The sequence below is a fragment of the Bubalus bubalis genome, chromosome 15, assembly GCF_019923935.1.
Source record: "Bubalus bubalis isolate 160015118507 breed Murrah chromosome 15, NDDB_SH_1, whole genome shotgun sequence".
NCBI classification, from domain to species: Eukaryota; Metazoa; Chordata; class Mammalia; order Artiodactyla; family Bovidae; genus Bubalus; species Bubalus bubalis.
The window spans coordinates 62,654,462-62,674,027 of record NC_059171.1 but is presented as its reverse complement, the minus strand read 5'-3'; the positions used below and the strand labels follow the sequence as shown (position 1 = coordinate 62,674,027).

At 43.7% G+C, this 19,566-nt stretch overlaps 1 protein-coding gene across 5 annotated transcripts in view; it reads right to left on the bottom strand.

Annotated features, from left to right (window-relative positions):
• Positions 1–19,566, bottom strand: part of PRKDC (protein kinase, DNA-activated, catalytic subunit) — a 125,179-nt gene that overhangs the window by 87,951 nt on the left and 17,662 nt on the right. For all 5 annotated transcript variants that reach the window (XM_025265432.3, XM_044928776.2, XM_044928778.2 and 2 more), the window contains exons 16-27: positions 18,537–18,689; positions 17,076–17,191; positions 16,338–16,497; positions 15,589–15,675; positions 15,088–15,207; positions 14,683–14,842; positions 13,943–14,049; positions 11,347–11,437; positions 10,551–10,714; positions 9,746–9,898; positions 4,290–4,397; positions 1,943–2,169 (exon numbers count right to left, since the gene is read on the bottom strand). In XM_025265432.3, the coding sequence (XP_025121217.3) occupies positions 1,943–2,169; positions 4,290–4,397; positions 9,746–9,898; positions 10,551–10,714; positions 11,347–11,437; positions 13,943–14,049; positions 14,683–14,842; positions 15,088–15,207; positions 15,589–15,675; positions 16,338–16,497; positions 17,076–17,191; positions 18,537–18,689 (1,646 nt within the window). The remainder of the gene's footprint in view (positions 1–1,942; positions 2,170–4,289; positions 4,398–9,745; positions 9,899–10,550; positions 10,715–11,346; positions 11,438–13,942; positions 14,050–14,682; positions 14,843–15,087; positions 15,208–15,588; positions 15,676–16,337; positions 16,498–17,075; positions 17,192–18,536; positions 18,690–19,566) is intronic.

Genomic DNA, 19,566 nt, shown 5'->3' with positions numbered 1-19,566 from the left:
AGGTTCCTCGAAACATTAAAACTACAACTACCATGCAACCCAGCAACTCCACTCCTGGGCATATACCTGAGAAAACTGTAATTCGGTAAGATAAAGGCACCCCAATGCTCACAGCAGCACGAATCACAACAGCCAAGACAGAGACAGCCTAAGTTTCCACTGACAGATAAAAGGATGAGCAAGATGTGTATATAGACAATGGACTATTATTACACAGCATAAAAAAGAATGAAATAATGCTATTCACAGCTGTATGGCTGGACCTGGAGAATTTTATGCTTAGGGAAGCAGATCAAAGACAAATATCACATAATATCACTTGTATGGGGACTTTAAAAAATAAAACAAACATATGTACATAACAAAACAGAAACAGACTCTCAGATATAAAGAACAAACCAGTGACTACCAGAGGGAAGGCGGAGGGGCAAAACAGGGGTAGAGGAATTCAAGACACACACTGCTATGTACAACACAGATAAGCAATGTACAATACAGGAATATAGCCAATATTTTATTGTAACTATAAATGAAGCATAACCTTTAAAAACTGAATCACACTGTACACCTAACATTTTACATCAACTCCACCTCAACTAAAAAATTAACAATGACTTCAAACTCCAGTCAATTCTCATACAAACGGGAACATGACCCCACATGCAGATACAGACATCCATCAGTCCACCCGTCCGTCGAATCTCCATCTACCATCCATCCATCTACAATCTATCTACTTACCACCCACCTACCTCCCCCATCCACCCATCATCTCTCTTATTTTAACAACTGCTCCCTCGTCATTATCCAAGTGCCATTTCCTGAGAGAAGCTATTCTGACTAAATGAGGTCTGATGATTTGTTATAAGATCCTTTAGTAATCATGTACCCCTACTTAATTTTTCTTTTTTTCCTCTGCACAGCATAGCTCATAGGACCTTGGTTTCCCCACCAGGGGTCGAACCTGAGCCCTCAGCAACGGAAGCATGGAGCCCTAACCACTGGGCCACCAGGGAATCCCTTATACTACTACTGAAAGCATTGATTTCAGCTACAAATTTTACCTTTATCTATGTGACTATCACCTGCCTCGCTTTTTTAAATACAACCGTCACGAAGCGCTGCATCTTTGTACCTCCCACATCTGGCACGGAGCCTGGCACACGCAGTCTAACTTAGCAACCAATGCTCGATGAAGGAACAAGCCAGCGTCGCCATGACCTTAGGTCAGGGACTATCTTTTCCATGGACCATGAAACAGCCTCTTCCCCGGTGTCCTGGCACTCAGACCACTCCCCACACAGCTGCTGGCAGGTGAGCTTCAGGACAAGTCCAACTGTGTTCCCTGCTCCCATGACTCCGGGCCTGGCCATGACCTTCAGATCTTAGCTCTACAGAGAGGCCCGGGGCCAGCCTCACTTCACTCACATCAGCACCTCAGTCCCCACAGCAAGGAAGAGAAAATGTGTCTCCTCAGACCCCCGTCCATCTCTTATCTCTGCCTGTCTCTCTGACCTGGGCCTGGGCCTTTCCACACGGCTCTAGTCTCACTCCCAGTGTAACCTACTCACCCTGTGTCAGACTCCTTTACATGCTTCACAAGTCTCTTATGACGTCTTTTGTTGCACTTTCCAGACTGTGTATATTAAGCATGAATGTAGTTCTCAACACTTTCTGAGCCTCTTCTTGAATGCAAACAGCATTTTAATTCATTATTTAATCCCCAGAAAACAGCACAGTGTCCAGAATATAAGTTTTCACTAAGTGCTTGATACATGATTACATGGATGCATAAACAGCAAGTCACTTCACAAAATCACTACTGGAAACGTAAGAACCTTTACACTCTTCCAATCATGGGACTCCTGAACTCCCTGTAAATAGTATTACTCTTCCCGTGCCGCTCCCCCGCCCCGGTACCCCAGACAGGGAACTTACGCACCTGAACTCCCTGTAGATATTATTAAAAGCAAGCGATGCTCCCAGTCTTTTGAAAGCATTGGGGTGAAGTGCAAAGCTGTATAGTCGCTTGAAGAGTGACTTGGTGTTTACTGGACTGTTCTCCTGCTGCTGCGGTGTTGTCTGCTTAATGGACCATTTGAGGAATTCCCGAATACACCGACCACAAAAATCTCTTAAAGTGCTGTCCACAGGGTCCACAATTCCATCCTGAAACAAAGCATAAAGTGACAGCTGAGTACCCTGAACATAACTGGAGCACCTTATGGGAACGAATTTAGAGCTCAATTCAGGAACAAAGAGACACTAGTCAAGGGGCTTTGCAGGAAGCATCTAGACTCTAATAACAAACTCCTTTGACAAAACGAAACTGTCTTTTACACAGACTAAGAAGCTGAAACATTTGTAAGAAGAGAGAGAATACTTTAATTATATATCAACAAAGCAGTCTCTCGTTCCCTGAATAAACACAATGGCTGCATCCTGAACCTTCTGCTGCTGATTCTACCTGTAACAGCACCTGGGATGCTTATCTATTGAGGATGAAGAAAAGACCTTGCAAGTCTCGAGGAAACTGAAATACTACACAAAGAAAAATCTGACAGATGCGGTTCTGAAAATATAACTTTCTGTCGGAGCATGCTCCACAATGGTATGGTCTCTGAAAGTGAAGTGAAAGTTGCTCAGTCGTGTCTGACTCTTTGCGACCCCATGGACTATACAGTCCATGGAATTATGCAGGCCAGAATAATGGAGTAGGTAGCCATTCCCTTCTCCAGGGGATCTTCCCAACCCAAGGACTGAACCCAGGTCTCTCATGTTGCAGGCAGATTCTTTACCACCTGAGTCACCACCGAAGCCCACGGTCTCTGAACACCTAGAAAAAACTGCCTAGGAAACTTGAGTGTTTGTTTCCCGCTTTGATCCACAAAGGAGAAGTTTAACCTGAGAAAGTACTCAGAAAATGAAAAAAGAGGATTCTAACACAACTGGTTCCCTGCCATACACAAAATCTCTGATCACAGTCCCAACCAGAGTCACGGAGGTGATGGTCACACACAGCAGAAATGGCAGAGGCGCGGACGGGAGAGACACATGGGTGCTGGAGCCCGCACCGGCTCTCACCTCCACAACCAGCTCTCACCTCCACAACCAGCTCACATTACATTTCCATTCTCACCCTGACTTAAACTGCCTTCAGTGATCAGCTAAGACAGCGACTTTAGAAACAGCGGAATAAATCCGTCTGCTTGAAATAGCCACAAGTGAAACTGAATTAACTGGATCTGTCACAGGCAGCTCCACCACCAGACCCTGCTGGAAGTAAACCACAGCTGTACTGATGCCACCATCCTAACTACAAGTGTTCAATGATGCCCACCACCCACACGTGACCTCTAGTCGGGGGCCTCTGTGAGTAACGACACGCTTGTCAGTGACGCCAGGACGGACCTGGGCCAGCAGGGACGGATGGCAGTCCTCCAAGTGATGACGCTACTCACTCAACAGAGTGACACAGAGACTCAAAGAAAGCAGTTTTCAAAAACACAGAACTAGAGGATTTTCGTTTGGACATATGTGCTATGAGTTCAACTGGGGATTTTGACTTCAAAGTCAGCATATGAGAAAATAAAAGTATGGGTTGATATACTGGTAAAAATCACTTAATATGACATTTAAAGAAATCACATGTATTTGTACAAGTTACTTGTACAAGTTCAGAAAATGAAAATAAAATAAGTGTGGAAAGACAGTAAGGCTTTAGCTGACCACTGCCTTCTGCCTCCGTGAGCGAGACCACAGCCCAACAATGCCACCTCCAGTGGCTCAGGACCCTTGTATGTAAACGCTGAGCTGAGATTTTTAGGGGTTTTGAGGAACTGAATCTGAATGCAGGAGAAAATGGGACAAGCTCAAATAATTCCTTTTACTCTTAACTATTATACCAGAGACATGTTTTTAAAAACAAGAGGATACTGCAACTCTGATAAAAGTCCAGAGACATTCCTGCTGTTCACCCTTTCCACCCTCCAAACACACATACACACACATAGTCCCTCAAAGTAGATGAAGTTTGTCATGTTTATAGTTATCCTCCCAAAACAAAGCAAAAAAATCTGTTTGCATGCAGCTATTTAAAAGTATCACTTAAGATAATAAATATGGCACCACATTCATTAAATGGTGTCTCACCGATTATCTAAAACAAAAGAAAAAGATGATGGATCTAGCGAGATGCTACATTCTGACACCCCGATGGGCAGCTTAAGATACTGAACACTGACCACACAAGCCAGTCAACAAGAATGGCAGGAGGGGATCACACTCACCAGTATTGCCTCCAGCAGGGCAACCGTGTCCTGACTCTCAAACTTCTTGTTGTTGGTGAACCAGTGAATCAGCTGCATGACCAGAGGTTCATATAGCTGCCTTGTCACCTGGAAGAGCAAGACCATCACAATTCACTTCCTTCATGCTGATCTTATAGCAGAGAAAGTTCCATTTCTATGACAGAAGCAAAATTAAGCAATACCACTAGTGTGGTTATACCAGTGTCCTTCTCCAGCTAAATTCTGTGACGAACATGATCTAACTTATCCCCTCCTAAGAGGCCTACAAAAAAAAATCATGTGTCCCAGGAGTCATTGTTCCTCTCCTAAGCAGGGCAATCAGGGTTGACAGCGAAGGCTTCCCACACCTATCGTATTAACCTGGTCCTGAGCGTGCACAGGAGGCGGTCCGTTCCCACATCCTCCGCGGACACACTTCCACACGCATCACAGAAGAGGCACTCCCCCATCCCCAGCTAGAAGAAGGGAGGCAAGTCTTCACTCTATGGCATCCCAGTTTCTTATCCTAAGTGGCTCAAATGTAGACACGGTCTCTCCAGGACCCAGACAGCCTGCTGGCCTCTGGGTTTCACAGTTCAGGCCTGGGGAGAAGCTGCAGTGTCCTTTTGGATCAGAGCAATCTCCTGAGACACGTGGTTATGCGGCTAGTCCCCTTTCTCTACGAGGAGTAAATGCTCACAGTCCAAGTGAAGGCGAACATCCTCCGTGTTCAGATCTCTCTCCTCTGTGTCTTACAGGCTGGCCCCACAGGCGCCCCACACAGTCCAGGGACTTTTACTTCCCCAGTGATACTGTGCTCAAGAAGGAAGCACTTGGTACACACACCACATCAAAACTCACGTGCATGTCTTGGGGCTCAGGCTAAACAGGTCCTCTTGTACCCAGATATTTCTCCGAAAATTATCTTCCTAAACTTGAAACAATTTTAGACTAAATCAAAGTAAAAGAGTCCTACCTTTCAGTTTGGAAATTAACCTGGTCTTAAAGGGTTACTTTTTTGTTTTCAAAAAAATTATTTTGCATTCCTAGTACATAAATTATATATAGGTACATACATATTCCTTATAGAAAATGTAGAAAACCATCCGTCTATAACCCTACATCCAATGTAGGGCTTGAATGTAACCACTGTTAACATTCAAAATCACTGTTAACACAATACATTTCTACACTTAAATATATGAATATACACGACTGTAAAAATACACACTTTTGTAACCACTTTTTCTCGTCTGAATACTTTTCACATAAACACATGGGCTGTATCTGTATGTTTATAGAGGCCCAGCATCTCCTGTATGGACGCAGCAGGACCTATTGCTAGAAACACAGGTGGTTCACAAGTGTGACAGCCACGTGCACACGCTCTGAATGCCTCTCTGGACGAGCATGGCATCCGTACTCCCTCCTGCCAGAACCACAGACCTCTTCCCTACTGGCCTGGCAACACTCAGTTCAGTTCAGTTTAGCCGCTCAGTCATGGCCAACTCTTTGCTACCCCATGGACTGTAACAAGCCAGCCTTCCCTGTCCATTACCAACTCCCTGAGCTTGCTCAAATATACGTCCATCGAGTTGGTGATGCTATCCAACCATCTCATCTTCTGTCATCCCTTTCTTCTCCCGCCTTCAATCTTTCACCAGGATCAGGGTCTTTTCAAATGAGTCAGTTCTTCACATCAGGTGGCCAAAGTATTGGAGCTTCAGCTTCAGCATCAATCCTTCCAATGAATATTCAGGACTGATTTCCTTTAGGATGAACTGGTTGGATCTCCTTGCAGTCCAAGGGACTCCCAAGAGTCTTCTCCAACACCACAGTTCAAAAGCATCAATTCTTCAGTGCTCAACTTTCTTTATAGTCCAACTCTCATATCCATGCATGACCACTGGAAAAACCATAACTTTGACTAGATGGACCTTTGTTGGCAAAGTAATGCCTCTGCTTTTTAATATGCTGCCTAGGTTAGTCATAGCTTTTCTTCCAAGAAGCAAGCATCTTTCAATTTCATGGCTGTAGTCACCATCTTCAGTGACTGGAGTGCAAGAAAATAAAGTCTGTCATTGTTTCCATTGTTTCCCCAACTATTTGCCATGAAGTGATGGGATCGGATACCATGATTTTAGTTTTTTGAATGTTGAGTTTCAAGACAGCTTTTCACTCTCCTCTTTCATTTTCATCAAGAGGCTTTTCAGTTCCTCTTCACTTTCTGCCACAAGGGTGATGTCATTTGTGTATCTGAGGTTATTGATATTTCTCCTGGCAATCTTGATTCCAGCTTCTGTTTCATCCAGCCTGGCATTTCACATGATGTACTCTGCATATATGTTACATAAGAAGGGTAACAATATACAGCCTTGATGTACTCCTTTCCCAATTTGGAACCAGTCTGTAGTTCCATGTCCAGTTCTAACTGTTGCTTCTTAACCTGCATAAAGATTTCTCAGAAGGCAGGTAAGGTGGTCTGGTATTCCCATCTCTTGAAGAATTTTCCACAGTTTGTTGTGATCTACACACACAAAGGCTTTGGCGTAATCAATAAAGCGACACTAAACACTGGCAACACTAAAACTAAACACTGCCAATTTTTAAATTATTTGACAATGACTACAAAAAAATATAATTTTGAATTTCCTTATTTACTAAAAGGTTGAATATTTAAAATGTACTTAATTGGCCACACGTATTTCTTTGTTCATGACCTTCCCATTTTTATTCTTTATCCATTTGTCCATTTTAAAATCTTACGTTCTTTAGCACAAAATTGCAAAAAGAAATTTTCCACTTTATACTGTTGTTCAGTTCCCAAGTCATGTCCAGCTCTTCACGACCCCATGGACTGCAGCATGCCAGGCTTCTCTGTCCCTCACTGTCTCATGGAGTTTGTTCAAATGCATGTCCATTGAGCCAATGATACCATCCAACCATTTTGTCCTCTTTCACCCTCTTCTTCTCCCTTCAATCTTTCCCAGCATCGGGATCTTTTCCAATGAGTCAGCTTGTCTCATCAGGTAGCCAAAGTATTGGAGCTTCCAATATCAGTCCTTCCAATGAGTATTCAGGGTTGATTACCTTTAGAATACACTGGCTTGATCTCCTTGCTGTCCAAGAGACTCACCCACATTAAATACATATATATCAAAATTGTGGGTTTTGCGTCATTCAGCAGTTTTAAACACTGATCAAATCAATATACTAATAATTTTCTTCCACATATCTGCCTTCAAATCTTGTATGAAAATCTCCCTTTCTACACAAACTTTACAAAGACACCTACAATGTAATGATAAAGTCCACAAGAGTAGCAGAACTGCATTTTAAATAAAAGAATTTCTGAACACTGTGACCCTACTTTCTCTACAAAACAAAATTTATACATATGTTTGTAAGAATGTGTTTTACTAAGATCTCAGGGAAGCTTCTCAGGTTTTCTGCAGAGGATGACATGCCTTTTCCTGGGGAGTGATGGGGGGCACGGGGTGATGGTGGGGAGTTTACTTTTAGCAACCTATGTTTCCATATTAATATATTTCACCAGTGAAAAAGACCATCCCTATCCAAAGATTCACACAGGCTATAATTCATTACATTTCTCTCTCATATCTCCAGTTTGTTTTTCCTTCTGTATCTTTTAAATCTGAAATTAACCTTTCATATGTTAATAACTCTAAAAGAATATACTAAACAGTCCATTTCTCACTGACCCAGAAAACCCCATGCACCACACATACTTGATGTGCACACGGGGGCCCATGTGTCCACTGCCAGAGAGCCCCACTGACACCTGTGCAGTAGTCCAACCACTATACTCAGAGTGTCATCCTCCTGATGTCTGCGAGGGCAGGACTCCCTCCAGGACTTGACCCGCCCACAAGTTTTGGGGGTTAGGTTCAAGCAATTATTCTTTCAGACTGCTTTTCATGTTCAAAATGAAATACTTTCAGGATTTTTGCTGGAAGGATACCAAACTTACTGAAGGATTTGAGGAAGATTCAGCCTTTTTTCAGTATTAATCCTTCCTTCTTGCCAAGTCATGCAGTATGTGGGACCCTCATTCCCTGACCAGGTGTCAAACCTGGGCTCCACCAGTGGAAATGCCAAGCCCTAAGCACTAGACCACCTGGAAATTCCCTCAGTACTGGTTCTTCAGGCACACATCACATTCATTTTATATTCATAAAATACACGAGTGCCTGGCATGTTAAAGTTTATTGCTAGATGCTTTCTGTATTTATTATGGCTGGACCACGTGGTCTGCAGGCCAGGGACTAACCTGCACCATAGCACTGAAAGTCTGGAATCTGTCCACTAGACCACCAGGGAACTCCCCCGGATGCTGCACTATATTCTTTGATGCTGTTATGAACGGCATACTGTAGACACATTTCCCAAGGGGTCAATACTAAAATATGAGCTATATTAAAACACTGATATATGAGAGTCCTATTTTGTAATTCATCAGCTTTCGCCTTCATTGATTCTTAGAGAGTTTTTACAAACTGTATTCAAAAAAGTAACTTCTTTCTTCCTTTCTCGGACATCCATGCCCTCAGGGACCGCGTGGCCTGATGAGAGACACAGACAGCAACCCCCACAAATAAATTCCTAGACACACGTAAAGCCGTTCTGAGAACAGGCTGCCCACAGGCCCTGCTCTGGGTGTAGAGTCACGTCTCACCACATCTCAACCTAGGCCCAAACAGAGGCAGCACAGTGCTTCAAGGCTGGGGGCAACCCAACTGTGTCATTCAGGTAAATGACATTTTAAAGGCAAAAGTAAACTATTCCTGGCTTGCCAACACAAATATTTTTCTGGCCTATATGGAGAGAATCACCACGAAAGAAATCTACTGTGGTAAATTTCTAGTTTTACCCCCAAATTCTATTTAATCACTGCATCTCACTGCACTGCTGGACTGTACTGGTTCACATATTCCAAGGGACTTTCCATCCATGTTTATAAGTGGGTTTTTCATTTTCTTTTTTATGTGTGAACCCTCTATTGCTTCACAAAATAAAGTGAGAACTTGAATGTTTTCTGTGTCCCAGCACCAAAGGCTGTTACCTGTCCACAAAGCCACAAGGAAAGAGCACCCTGCCAGTATCTCCGAGCCCCCTGACTGCTGGCCACGGCTTCCCCCACCTCCCCTCCGTGCAAGACCATGAGCGCTGACATCACAGGGCCAATGGCACACACAGCCTCAGATGCCACAGCAGGGACTCTTTCCAAACCCTGTGGCACATGTTTAGGGACTGCGGGCGCTTTGAGAAGTCCTGAGTCCCAGGTCCTATCTGGAGGTGGGAGGGCAGCACCAGGCAGCAGGTTTCAAGGATGTTAAGAGTCGTCCCAACATGCAACAAGCTGAGATGATCACTGGACCTGATGCGACATTTTTCCAAATTCTATAACTGTTTCAAATTCATGATCATGCACTGACCTGGTCTACGTCACACGCCAGTCGAAGCAGCACAGGAAATGTGCGCTTATAGAGCTGGTACATGGGTGGGGGGCCCTGACCACCGTCAGGCATCTGAGTGGCTTTTCCCAGCATAAACATAACCACACTGTGCAGAAGTTCACAGGCCGCAACCTGAAACAGACCAGGGGTCCAACAAAGGTCAAGAGCAGTTTGAAATGCTACAGAACGCAGCCCTTTAAAAAGGTAAACCTGTGCAGCAGATAACTATCCCACCCACATATGAACTAACATTAAGCAACACTTCCTGTTGTATAAGATTAATGCTTCTGTTCACTCTGCTCTGGAGCCAAGAGCTGAGAACTGAGACGTAAAAGATCCAGGCACTGGGACTAACACATTCATAAGAGACAAAGTCCCATAGTGCCGTATCACAGAACACAGCTCCATTTGTGAGCACGCTTTAACTGTTACTTCCTGAAAATCTATTTTTAATGAACAAAATGTGGAAAGGTACAAATTAATAGAAAACCTTGAGATCTTCTGTTTTGAATCTCCCAACTTGAATAGAGAATCGAGCACAGACTAAAAAATCCCTTCTCAACACCCTGTGCCCTGTGTTCTCTACGATGAAGAATTCTAGTGCGTTAATGTTTTATCATCTATTCAGACTCTTTAGGTTTAATTTCCATTTTCCAAGGATACCGACTTCTGATAACTGAGCAGTTTCCCCATCACTAAGCTAGAGAAAACACAAAGCCCATGAAACACAACACATGTCTCCTAAGGAGCACGCAGCTGACCGCGGTGAGTGATGAGTGAGTACCTTGGTGTGTCTGTCACCTGCCGAGAGTGCCAGCTCTGTGACACGTGGCAGGAACAGGTCCAGGTGAATGATGGGCTTCATGTCCACGAAGGGCACTGCGAAGCTGAGCCTCCTCTCTCGGTCCCAAGCCACACAGCCCCTGGCCCGCTCCTCGGGGGACGCCGCTGTAGGGGAGATGCCGGTCAGCCCTCCTCCCCTCACCGGGACGGCCCTGGCCCACCTCCTCCTGGTCTGTTTATCACACACACGCGGCAGCAACATCAGAAACCACCACACCTGTTTCTAATCTGACTGAAAGTCAGATTATTTTTAAACAAGTCTAATAGTCTGGAATGTTTAATTTTCAATTTTAGTTAAGTTACTCTTCTGTGAAAAAATGATAAATGAACAATACTTTCATTAAATAGTTCCTCTTTAAAACACATATTTTTCTAATATACGTTCTAACCACTGAAATGCCAAAATCACCAGTACATTTAGGATGAAATTTTAAAACTAAAAATTTTTACTCATCAAAAAACACTAATTCTGATCAAAAACAACCTACAAATATCCAAACATTAACAATATTAGTATTCAAAAAGATAACTCTGAATTCCTGACACGATGTTTAACATAAGGCCTATCCAGCTAGACTCTGCTTAAAAAATGAACAAATGCCAGACCCTGAAGATAGGAACCCACAGGCTTCAGGGCATGGCGGAAGCATTCACTCTCAGAAGACACCGTGACCTGTGTGCATTCAGCTGAGGGGCCCGCATGTCTCAGGGGTTGAGTTACTTTCAGGAAACATCACCTGTTAGCAGGTTTTTGTTGATCTGTCCCCCGAGACGGCCAAGTACTTGCACTACTCGAACCCGTGTTTCTTCTAAGGACAGCGCTTCATTCTGCAAATGTGGTGACAACGAGAAACAACCTTGAGCTCAAAGAAAGACCCTCTCTACCGCTGATGCCTCCATGTCTCCTTATGATCCTCCACGGCACTGCCGTCATTTTACTGCAAAATCATGAAAAGAAGCCACAATTCTCCCACTTTTGCAGCCAATGTCCATTTTCTAGGTCAGCAGTTCCTGTTTCCGGAGTCCTGATACCCTTAAAAAGTACTGAGGATTCCCACAGAGCTTCTGTTAATGTGGGTCGTATTTACCAGTATTTTCTTGTTAAAACTTAGCTTCCCTGGTAGCTCAGACAGTAAAGAATCTGCCTGCAATGAGGGAGACCCAGGTTCAATCCCTGGGTCGGGAAGATCCCCTGGTAGAGGGCATGGCAACCCACTCCAGTATTCTTGCTTGGAAAATCCCCTGGACAGAGTAGCCTGCCGGGCTATAGTCCATGGGGTTGCAAAAAGTCAGCACGACTGATCGACTAACACTTTTACTTTTCATTATTTAAATACTTATCATTTTACTTAAAAACACTGAACCCATGACATGTTAACAAATGACATAGTTTTAGGAAAACTAAGGATGTATTCCAAATAAACAACCTCAGGCAAGTGGTGCTGTTCACATTTTGCGTCTGCAACAGACTTCTGGGCTGCAACTAGAAAAGGGAGGAGGACTTCATAGTTTTTGTAGGAAACTAGGGTTTTCTTCGGAGAAGGCAATGGCACCCCACTCCAGTACTCTTGCATGGAAAATCCCATGGACGGAGGAGCCTGGTAGGCTGCAGTCCATGAGGTCGCTAAGAGTCGGACACGACTGAACGACTTCATTTTCACTTTTCATTTTCATGCATTGGAGAAGGAAATGGCAACCCACTCCAGTATTCTTGCCTGGAGAATCCCAGGGACGGGGGAGCCTGGTGGGCTGCCATCTATGGGGTTGCACAGAGTCGGACACAACTGAAGCGACTTAGCAGCAGCAGCAGCAGGGTTTTCTTTGATACTACTCCAAAACTGAAGCAGTAGTTTCTTAAAGGTTAGTTACAATGTGGCGTGTGAGCCCACATGAGGGAAGTTTATGCAGTCTATTACAGTACAATCCGCTTGCTTTATCTTACACTCGGTTTAGGAATACAATGTTCTGCTCATCTGGAGATAGTCGTTCACTGGCAGCAGAGATTCTCAGATGTGCTCCTGAAGTGACAGGCCCGCTCTCTATTTCAGAGAAAACGTCGGCCAGACACTGAGCAGCCAGGAGTCCGTTGCCATGCTTCCAGTAACAGTGGTGTGCATCAGGGAGGCGGCTGCTCGATGCTCCCTGAGGACAACCGCCAGCGCCTCCTGCCCCAGCACACGGGATGGTACACGGTGTGTGCTCAAGGGTCGAGGCTTCGTGACGCTTAAAGGAACCAACAGCCCCACCCACCACTGCACAGTGCAAATAATCACAAGTGAAAACAGTTCTGGCCTCGCACTTTGGGACCCCTGGGCCCTATGCCTGTAAAGAAACGTGCAAAACTAGAGATATTCTCAAGAAACTTTATCTTCTTTTACCTAAATGTGATAAAATAATTTAAAACCATTAGACACCACTTCTAGTTTCATTCAAGTCGCCCAATCAAAAGCTGTCAAGAGAGTAGCCCCCACTTGCCACAAGTAGAGAAAACCCCTTGCAGCAACAAAGACCCAGCACAGCGAAAAATAAGTAAAAATTTTAAAAAGAAATAAATGAATTTCTGATCCTATAACAAAAACTGTCAAAAATAATGAGATCAGAGGAAACTTCCTGAAAGCTTGCAATACCAGTTCTAGATATTAAGTTGCTGCTGCTGCTGCTAAGTCGCTTCAGTCATGTTCGACTCTGTGCGACCCCATAGACAGCAGCCCACCAGGCTCCCCTGTCCCTGGGATTCTCCAGGCAAGAACACTGGAGTGGGCTGCCATTTCCTTCTCCAATGCATGAAAGCGAAAACTGAAAATGAAGTCGCTCAGTCGTGTCCGACTCTTAGCGACCCCATGGACTGCAGCCTACCAGGCTCCTCCGTCCATGGGATTTTCCAGGCAAGAGTACTGGAGTGGGGTGCCGTTGCCTTCTCCGAGATGTTAAGTTACACTAACTCAATTTTCTCTATTTACATCATTTTTATCTCTTACATTATGTGTCACATCTAAAAAAAACCAGTCTTAAGAAATTATCACTGGGAAAAAAACATAAAAACTGCCATGAACTAAACTCGACAAAATGACCTATTTCAGATTTAATCAGTAAATGAGGCAATCTTATACATCAATATCAGTGTGGCAACTGCTTATTTCAAACAAAAAAAACAAGATCAAGACAATAACACGGTTTACATTTTTATCACTAAACATATACTGAAATTATTTTCATACTGTATACAAATTTATATGTAACAATGATATTTTAAATGAAGATTTTTACTACTCATGAGCATCAGAATCTGATCTCTCCACTATTTAAGGTAAAGAAAATATAAGGATCTCTTACAGATGAAATGTTTTTTGTCCGTTTCAGATGCTTTAACACGTCTTTAGTAAATCCTTTCTGGACAGCCCGAGAAAGCGCTGATACTTCCCAGTTACTCTGGGTCTCATCTGTCAATGGTAAACAGAAGTCAATTTTAAACAGCACTCATTTGTTTAGTTAATAAACACAAGGGGAAAGACACTAGACTACCATACAGAGACATTAAAATCCTAATTTAAAGTACGATTAAAAATGAAATTTCTAAAACAAAAATATTAATGGTGGTTGTCTCAGTTTTAAACACCACTACCAATTAAAAGAAACAGTTTCTTGGAGGGACTTCCCTGGTGGTTCAGTGGCTAGGACTCTGCACTCCCAATGCAGTACTAAATCAGTCCTATTTGAAAAACCAATAAAAATCAGGTGAAATGAGGTCAAAATATAACTTTACTATTGAATTTTCTTATAGTTTTAATCCCTGTTTGATTTATTAAATACGGTTTTCTTTGCAAGACAATAGATTAGAATTTATAAGAAGTTCAAGATGTTTAAGAGTTCTTCCCCTTGAAGATTTTATAAATTTTGCTAGGATATACATGAGTAAGTAACCTCAGTTATACTTATGTCCAATTATACTGAAATGAATTGGAAAGATTACAAAAATACCAACCAAATGTATTTTGAATGCATAATATGTAGAAATACCAACACATGTATTACATTACCATTTTAAGTACACATCAAAACTCTTCTATACTTACCCGATAAGGCTGAAGTTTTCAGATATCCATCAAGGCTAGGCAGAATATCCTTATAATAGGGTTGAATTACATGTTTGCAGATATAAACTGACCATTCTTCCAGGGCATTCAGGCCGGCTTCTGCCAGTGGGGCATAGCTCAGGCCCAGTTTAAAAGCCATCTGTACATGAGAACAAATGAGATAATGAACACCAGGAATTTAGTATTGAGAGAGGGCTTCTTAAATGACAAGTTTTCCTCTGTCGGACCCACGCGGGCTGGAGAGAAGGGGCACTGAAGCCCCCTCAGGAAGGCCCGCCCACGCAGGATGTTGGTGGCGGGTGGGGATGGGGGTTCTGACATGTGAGTGCTGCTGTGCCTGCCATGTTTCTCAGGAACCACGACCCCCACAAGTGATGTGCCCACCTGCAACGCGGGGACGTAGGCTCTGACGTCAAGTGCAATGATGTCATGTGGCAAGGATAGGACAAAGGTCAAACAGGAGGCCAGGAGTTCATCTTTGTACTGCTTCATCTTAACTGACACCTCGGCAGGGAAGACAAGGTTAGTGGTATGCACCTGAACAGAACCTTCAGTTCCACCATCGACTACGAAACATCTGATTTGCAAATATGAAAAACGATCACGTGGCCTTTGACACGACCATGTTCATTTAAAAATTAAGTACTTATCTCCAGCAAAAGTTCATGTGTGGAGTACTTAGTTCCCATCATGTGGAAAAGCTAAAGAATCTATGGACCCTGAGTCATCATCACTAAAATTATTGTGAGAAACCTCAGGGGACTTTGGAAGTACAGTGACTTTCTCTGCCAGTGTTTTCAACCCCTCCACCCCCACGTGGATTAAGCAACCCATTTCATCTTTAAATAATATATGATAAGACTGGATAAAGCTTTTGAAAGTTACCTCTTTACCAAATTTTGCAAACAAAGCAAAGCAGGAATGCTTCTCTGGATCCTCGGGAGACTGTTTCTGACTCTTTGGACCAACGCCCTGTCAGATAAAACAGGCAATGAGCTCAGGGAATGATAACCAGATAGTCCCGTGTTCTAATCTGGCGGTTCCCACTGGTCCTTGTGAGGGGACCCATTCTCATTCTGCTGAGGCCTCATGCAGAGAGGAAGACACTCAGGCAGAGGCCCATGAGGAAGCACGTGTGAGGTGGGAGGGGGACCGCTGGCCAGGAGTCCGGGGCCCAAGTCCACTCCCCGTGCCGGTCATCTGACGTGCACGCCTGTGAGCTGAGACAGCTGCTCACAACTAGTGTCCCTGGACACTGACGCGGCCATTCTCCAACCTTAGGCGCCACCAGATCCCCAGGCAGCCTGGGCGCAGCTGCTGAGGCGTGGCCCAGAGGCTCTGAGGACTTGAGTCTGGAAAGGGCGCCAGTGATGCTGCAGGTGGGTGCTGAAGAGCTCACAGCACCAGCCAGATGCTCGCCAGTCAGATCGGAAAATGGGGAAAACGTTCAACGTTTAAACTTTTAAACCGTGTCATCCAACTGCCACTCACATCAGTTTTTCAAAATACAAATAAAAGTAGTAGACTTTAAAACTGCAATATGCTGTACAATATCATATTTTAGAATGTATTTATACACACTCATGTAATCTAAAATACACAAGAATGTTCAATGTCCCTCAAAAAACACTTACCTCAAAATACTTTATCTTCTTGGCATTTCTCACAGCAAGAGAAAGCAGTTTGTAGAAACCACTAATGAGTGGCAACCGTGTAGACTGCAGAATTAACTGGTATGAGAAGGAATGTACCCATGGCCCAAAAAATTCTACATGTTTCTCAGGAAGAATCTCCCTGTAAAAACAAATTTAAAGCTTAACACAGAAATCCTCATCATATACTATTTTTACTCCGCTTTGAAATTGTAAGTGACATAATCAAAACAAAGTCATCATCTGTGACTCCATTATACACCATTTTCAAGTGTATCTGTACTCTTGCTTTGCTGTGCTGTGTTCTGTGCTCAGTTGCTCACTCATGTCCAGTTCTTTGCAGCCCCATGGACTGTAGCTCGTGAGGCTCCTCTGTCCACGGGATTCTCCAGGCAAGAATACTGGAGTAGGTTGCCATTTCCTTCCCAGGGGATCCTCCCAACCCAAGGATTGAACCTGTGTCTCCCGCATAGACAGACAGATTCTTTATTGTCTGAGTCACCAGGGAAGCCCCCTTATTGTCCTTACCTGAGGATCTTTTAAATACAATTAAAAAAATTTTTTTTCAACAGCTATTAGATCTATTTTAAAATTTCATATAAGCTATTTTAGATTTTAAGTCCTACTATTTCATTTCTTGTATCTACATAAGTGGTTCTCCTATGTCATAGCCAACAATTGATAGTATCTACTCTTAAGTATACAAAACTTTATGAATACCTGCAGAACTCCACCAGGTTGATGAAAGCAGAGAAGTCTTTGGGTTTCGCAGGATGCAGGTTAGCAGCTGGATCTGAGGTCGGGATCACCCAAATGCCAGCAGCTTTGTTTTCATCCTTAAAAATCAGTTGCACCAAAAACATGGTACCGTTCAGTCATTCAACAAATGACTCAGCAAGTGACCACAGACATGGGTGAGGCTTTGAGCAAGGAATGCAGCAGTGAGGAGGCAGAGATGGGCCCAAAGCTCACAGTCAGATAAAAATGACAGAACCCTCAGAACATGCTACACGGGAGGCCACAAGGGATGCGGTAAGGAGGAAGAAAAGTGCAACCACAGAAAGATCTGGGGGCGGGGCGGGGCAGAACTGCTCACAGGAGCCACAGTGCCCAGACAGAGGCAGAATCTCAAAACACAGACAGTTATCAGTACTGACAAGATTTCAAAATGAGAGACAGAGGACCAGTCACTACTGTTAGGTAAAACATAAATATAAACACGTTCAATTTGTGTTTCAGACCCAGGTGGAAATGTCAAACAGGCAGGAAGGAGAGCAAGGCTGGAGACCAGGCATGTCCCAGGAAACACCAACAGAGACGACGGTGACCGGGCGGTGGGGTGCGGGGGAGCAGGGACACAGAGACTAGGACGGGGGCGCTGCACGCAGGCATGTGGCCGATCATCTCAGGGAGTGAGCACGTCTGCTCATGAAATTACTTGAGATGTGAATAAATAAAGAGCCTGAAGAGTGGCAGGCCACCCCTCAATGGCCCCGACAACCAGCGCAAAACTTGGCCCTTGACGAGTGCAGCCAAGGCCAGGGCTCTGCCCCTGCAGGACCCCTGACCACACGGCCTCAGCCGTGGAAGCCAACGTGCAAACTTGATTCCAGGAACCACTGGACTCAAAAACAAATTACCTTAGATGACAGTCTCACTACCTGAGTGTCCTGTCTCCTCAGAGGGACAGCAGCTCCAAGCTAGCAACCTCATGCCCAGTCTGATCTTTGAGCCCAGCCAGAAAAACGGTGCAGAAACATGGGAGGCATGGCCTTTCCTGCCCTCCCTTCTACTGTCTCCAGAGCCTGGAGTCCCCCTGGCTATAAATCAGAGGAGCACCAGGGTGCCCAGACCCTCTGCAAAAAGCCACCTCTACACAAAATCAGACTAGTCTCTACTGTTGCTAAGTCAAGAGTTCTAATCCTCCCAAAAACTTTTTCCAAAAAGTTGCTTTAACTTATTAAACATATAAATTACTTCTTGAACAATCTAATACAGAATATATTCTGCACACTGGGCAATTCAAATATCAATAGGAAAGTATCAATGACACATATTAATGCTGATAAACCAACTTCCTGCCATCCTCTACAAATGTAAGATTTGCTCCTGAGTACTGCAGCATGCAGACAGAGCTGGTACAAAAATGATGCAAAGTCGCTACCGACAACATCTTCTAACCTCTTGTTCCCCAACACTCTGCTTTTCCAGCGTAAGATCCAGTTTTTCCACGATCTTCAAAACTGATTTTACAAATTCATCATATAGCAAACGATTCAGACTTTGAAGGGAGGAATTCACAAAGACAAATGCTTCATCTGCTAAGAGAGAATCCTGAAAGTAAAGAAAATAAATTTCAAAATGCTGCACAAAACAGTGTCAGTACGAGTATTAAATCAGCATGACATACACATGTAATTAGGTTTTATGGAAACACTTGTGTGAACTAGAGCAGACTTACCTCTAAGTTTTCAAGCCGTAAAATACAGATACCTTTCTAATTATTAAGACAACACCATTTCAGTCTGATGTGACTTACGCAGTCACATAATACACATAAACCGCAGTGAGAAGGTTTAGGCCAACCTCGTCTAAGTATTTACTCCATTAATGAGTGTGTGTGTGTGTGTGTGTGTGTGTGAGAGAGTGTATGTGTGAGAGAGAGAGAGAGAGACGCTTCCTTGGTGGCTCAGTGGTAAAGAACCCACCTACCAATGCGGGGGATGTCAGAGATGTGGTTTCAATCCCCGGGTTGGGAAGATCCCCTGGAGGAGGGCATGGCAACCCACTCCAGTGTTCTTGCCTAGAGAATCCCATGGACAGAGGAGCCTGGTAGGTTACAGTCCACTGAGTTGCAAAGAGCTGGACACGACTGAGGGACTGAGAATATACACAAGCAGTGTGTGTATACACACATCTATACACTATATACACACGTTCTGTATGTCTATATGCAAATGCACATGCATGTACATATATACACGTGCACTTGTAAACACACATGTACACACATACACATGCATACTCAGAAGGGACTGAAAAGCACTATAATCTATTATTTCTTTCAAAGTGAAATATTCTACCATCCCAAAACATAGACCAGTTATGCTGTCTTCACTCAAAACAGTCTATGGAACTTAACCTCAAAATATACCTAATATCACATAAAAAAAAAAAATTTTAGTAATACTCCTCTACTACTTTACTAATA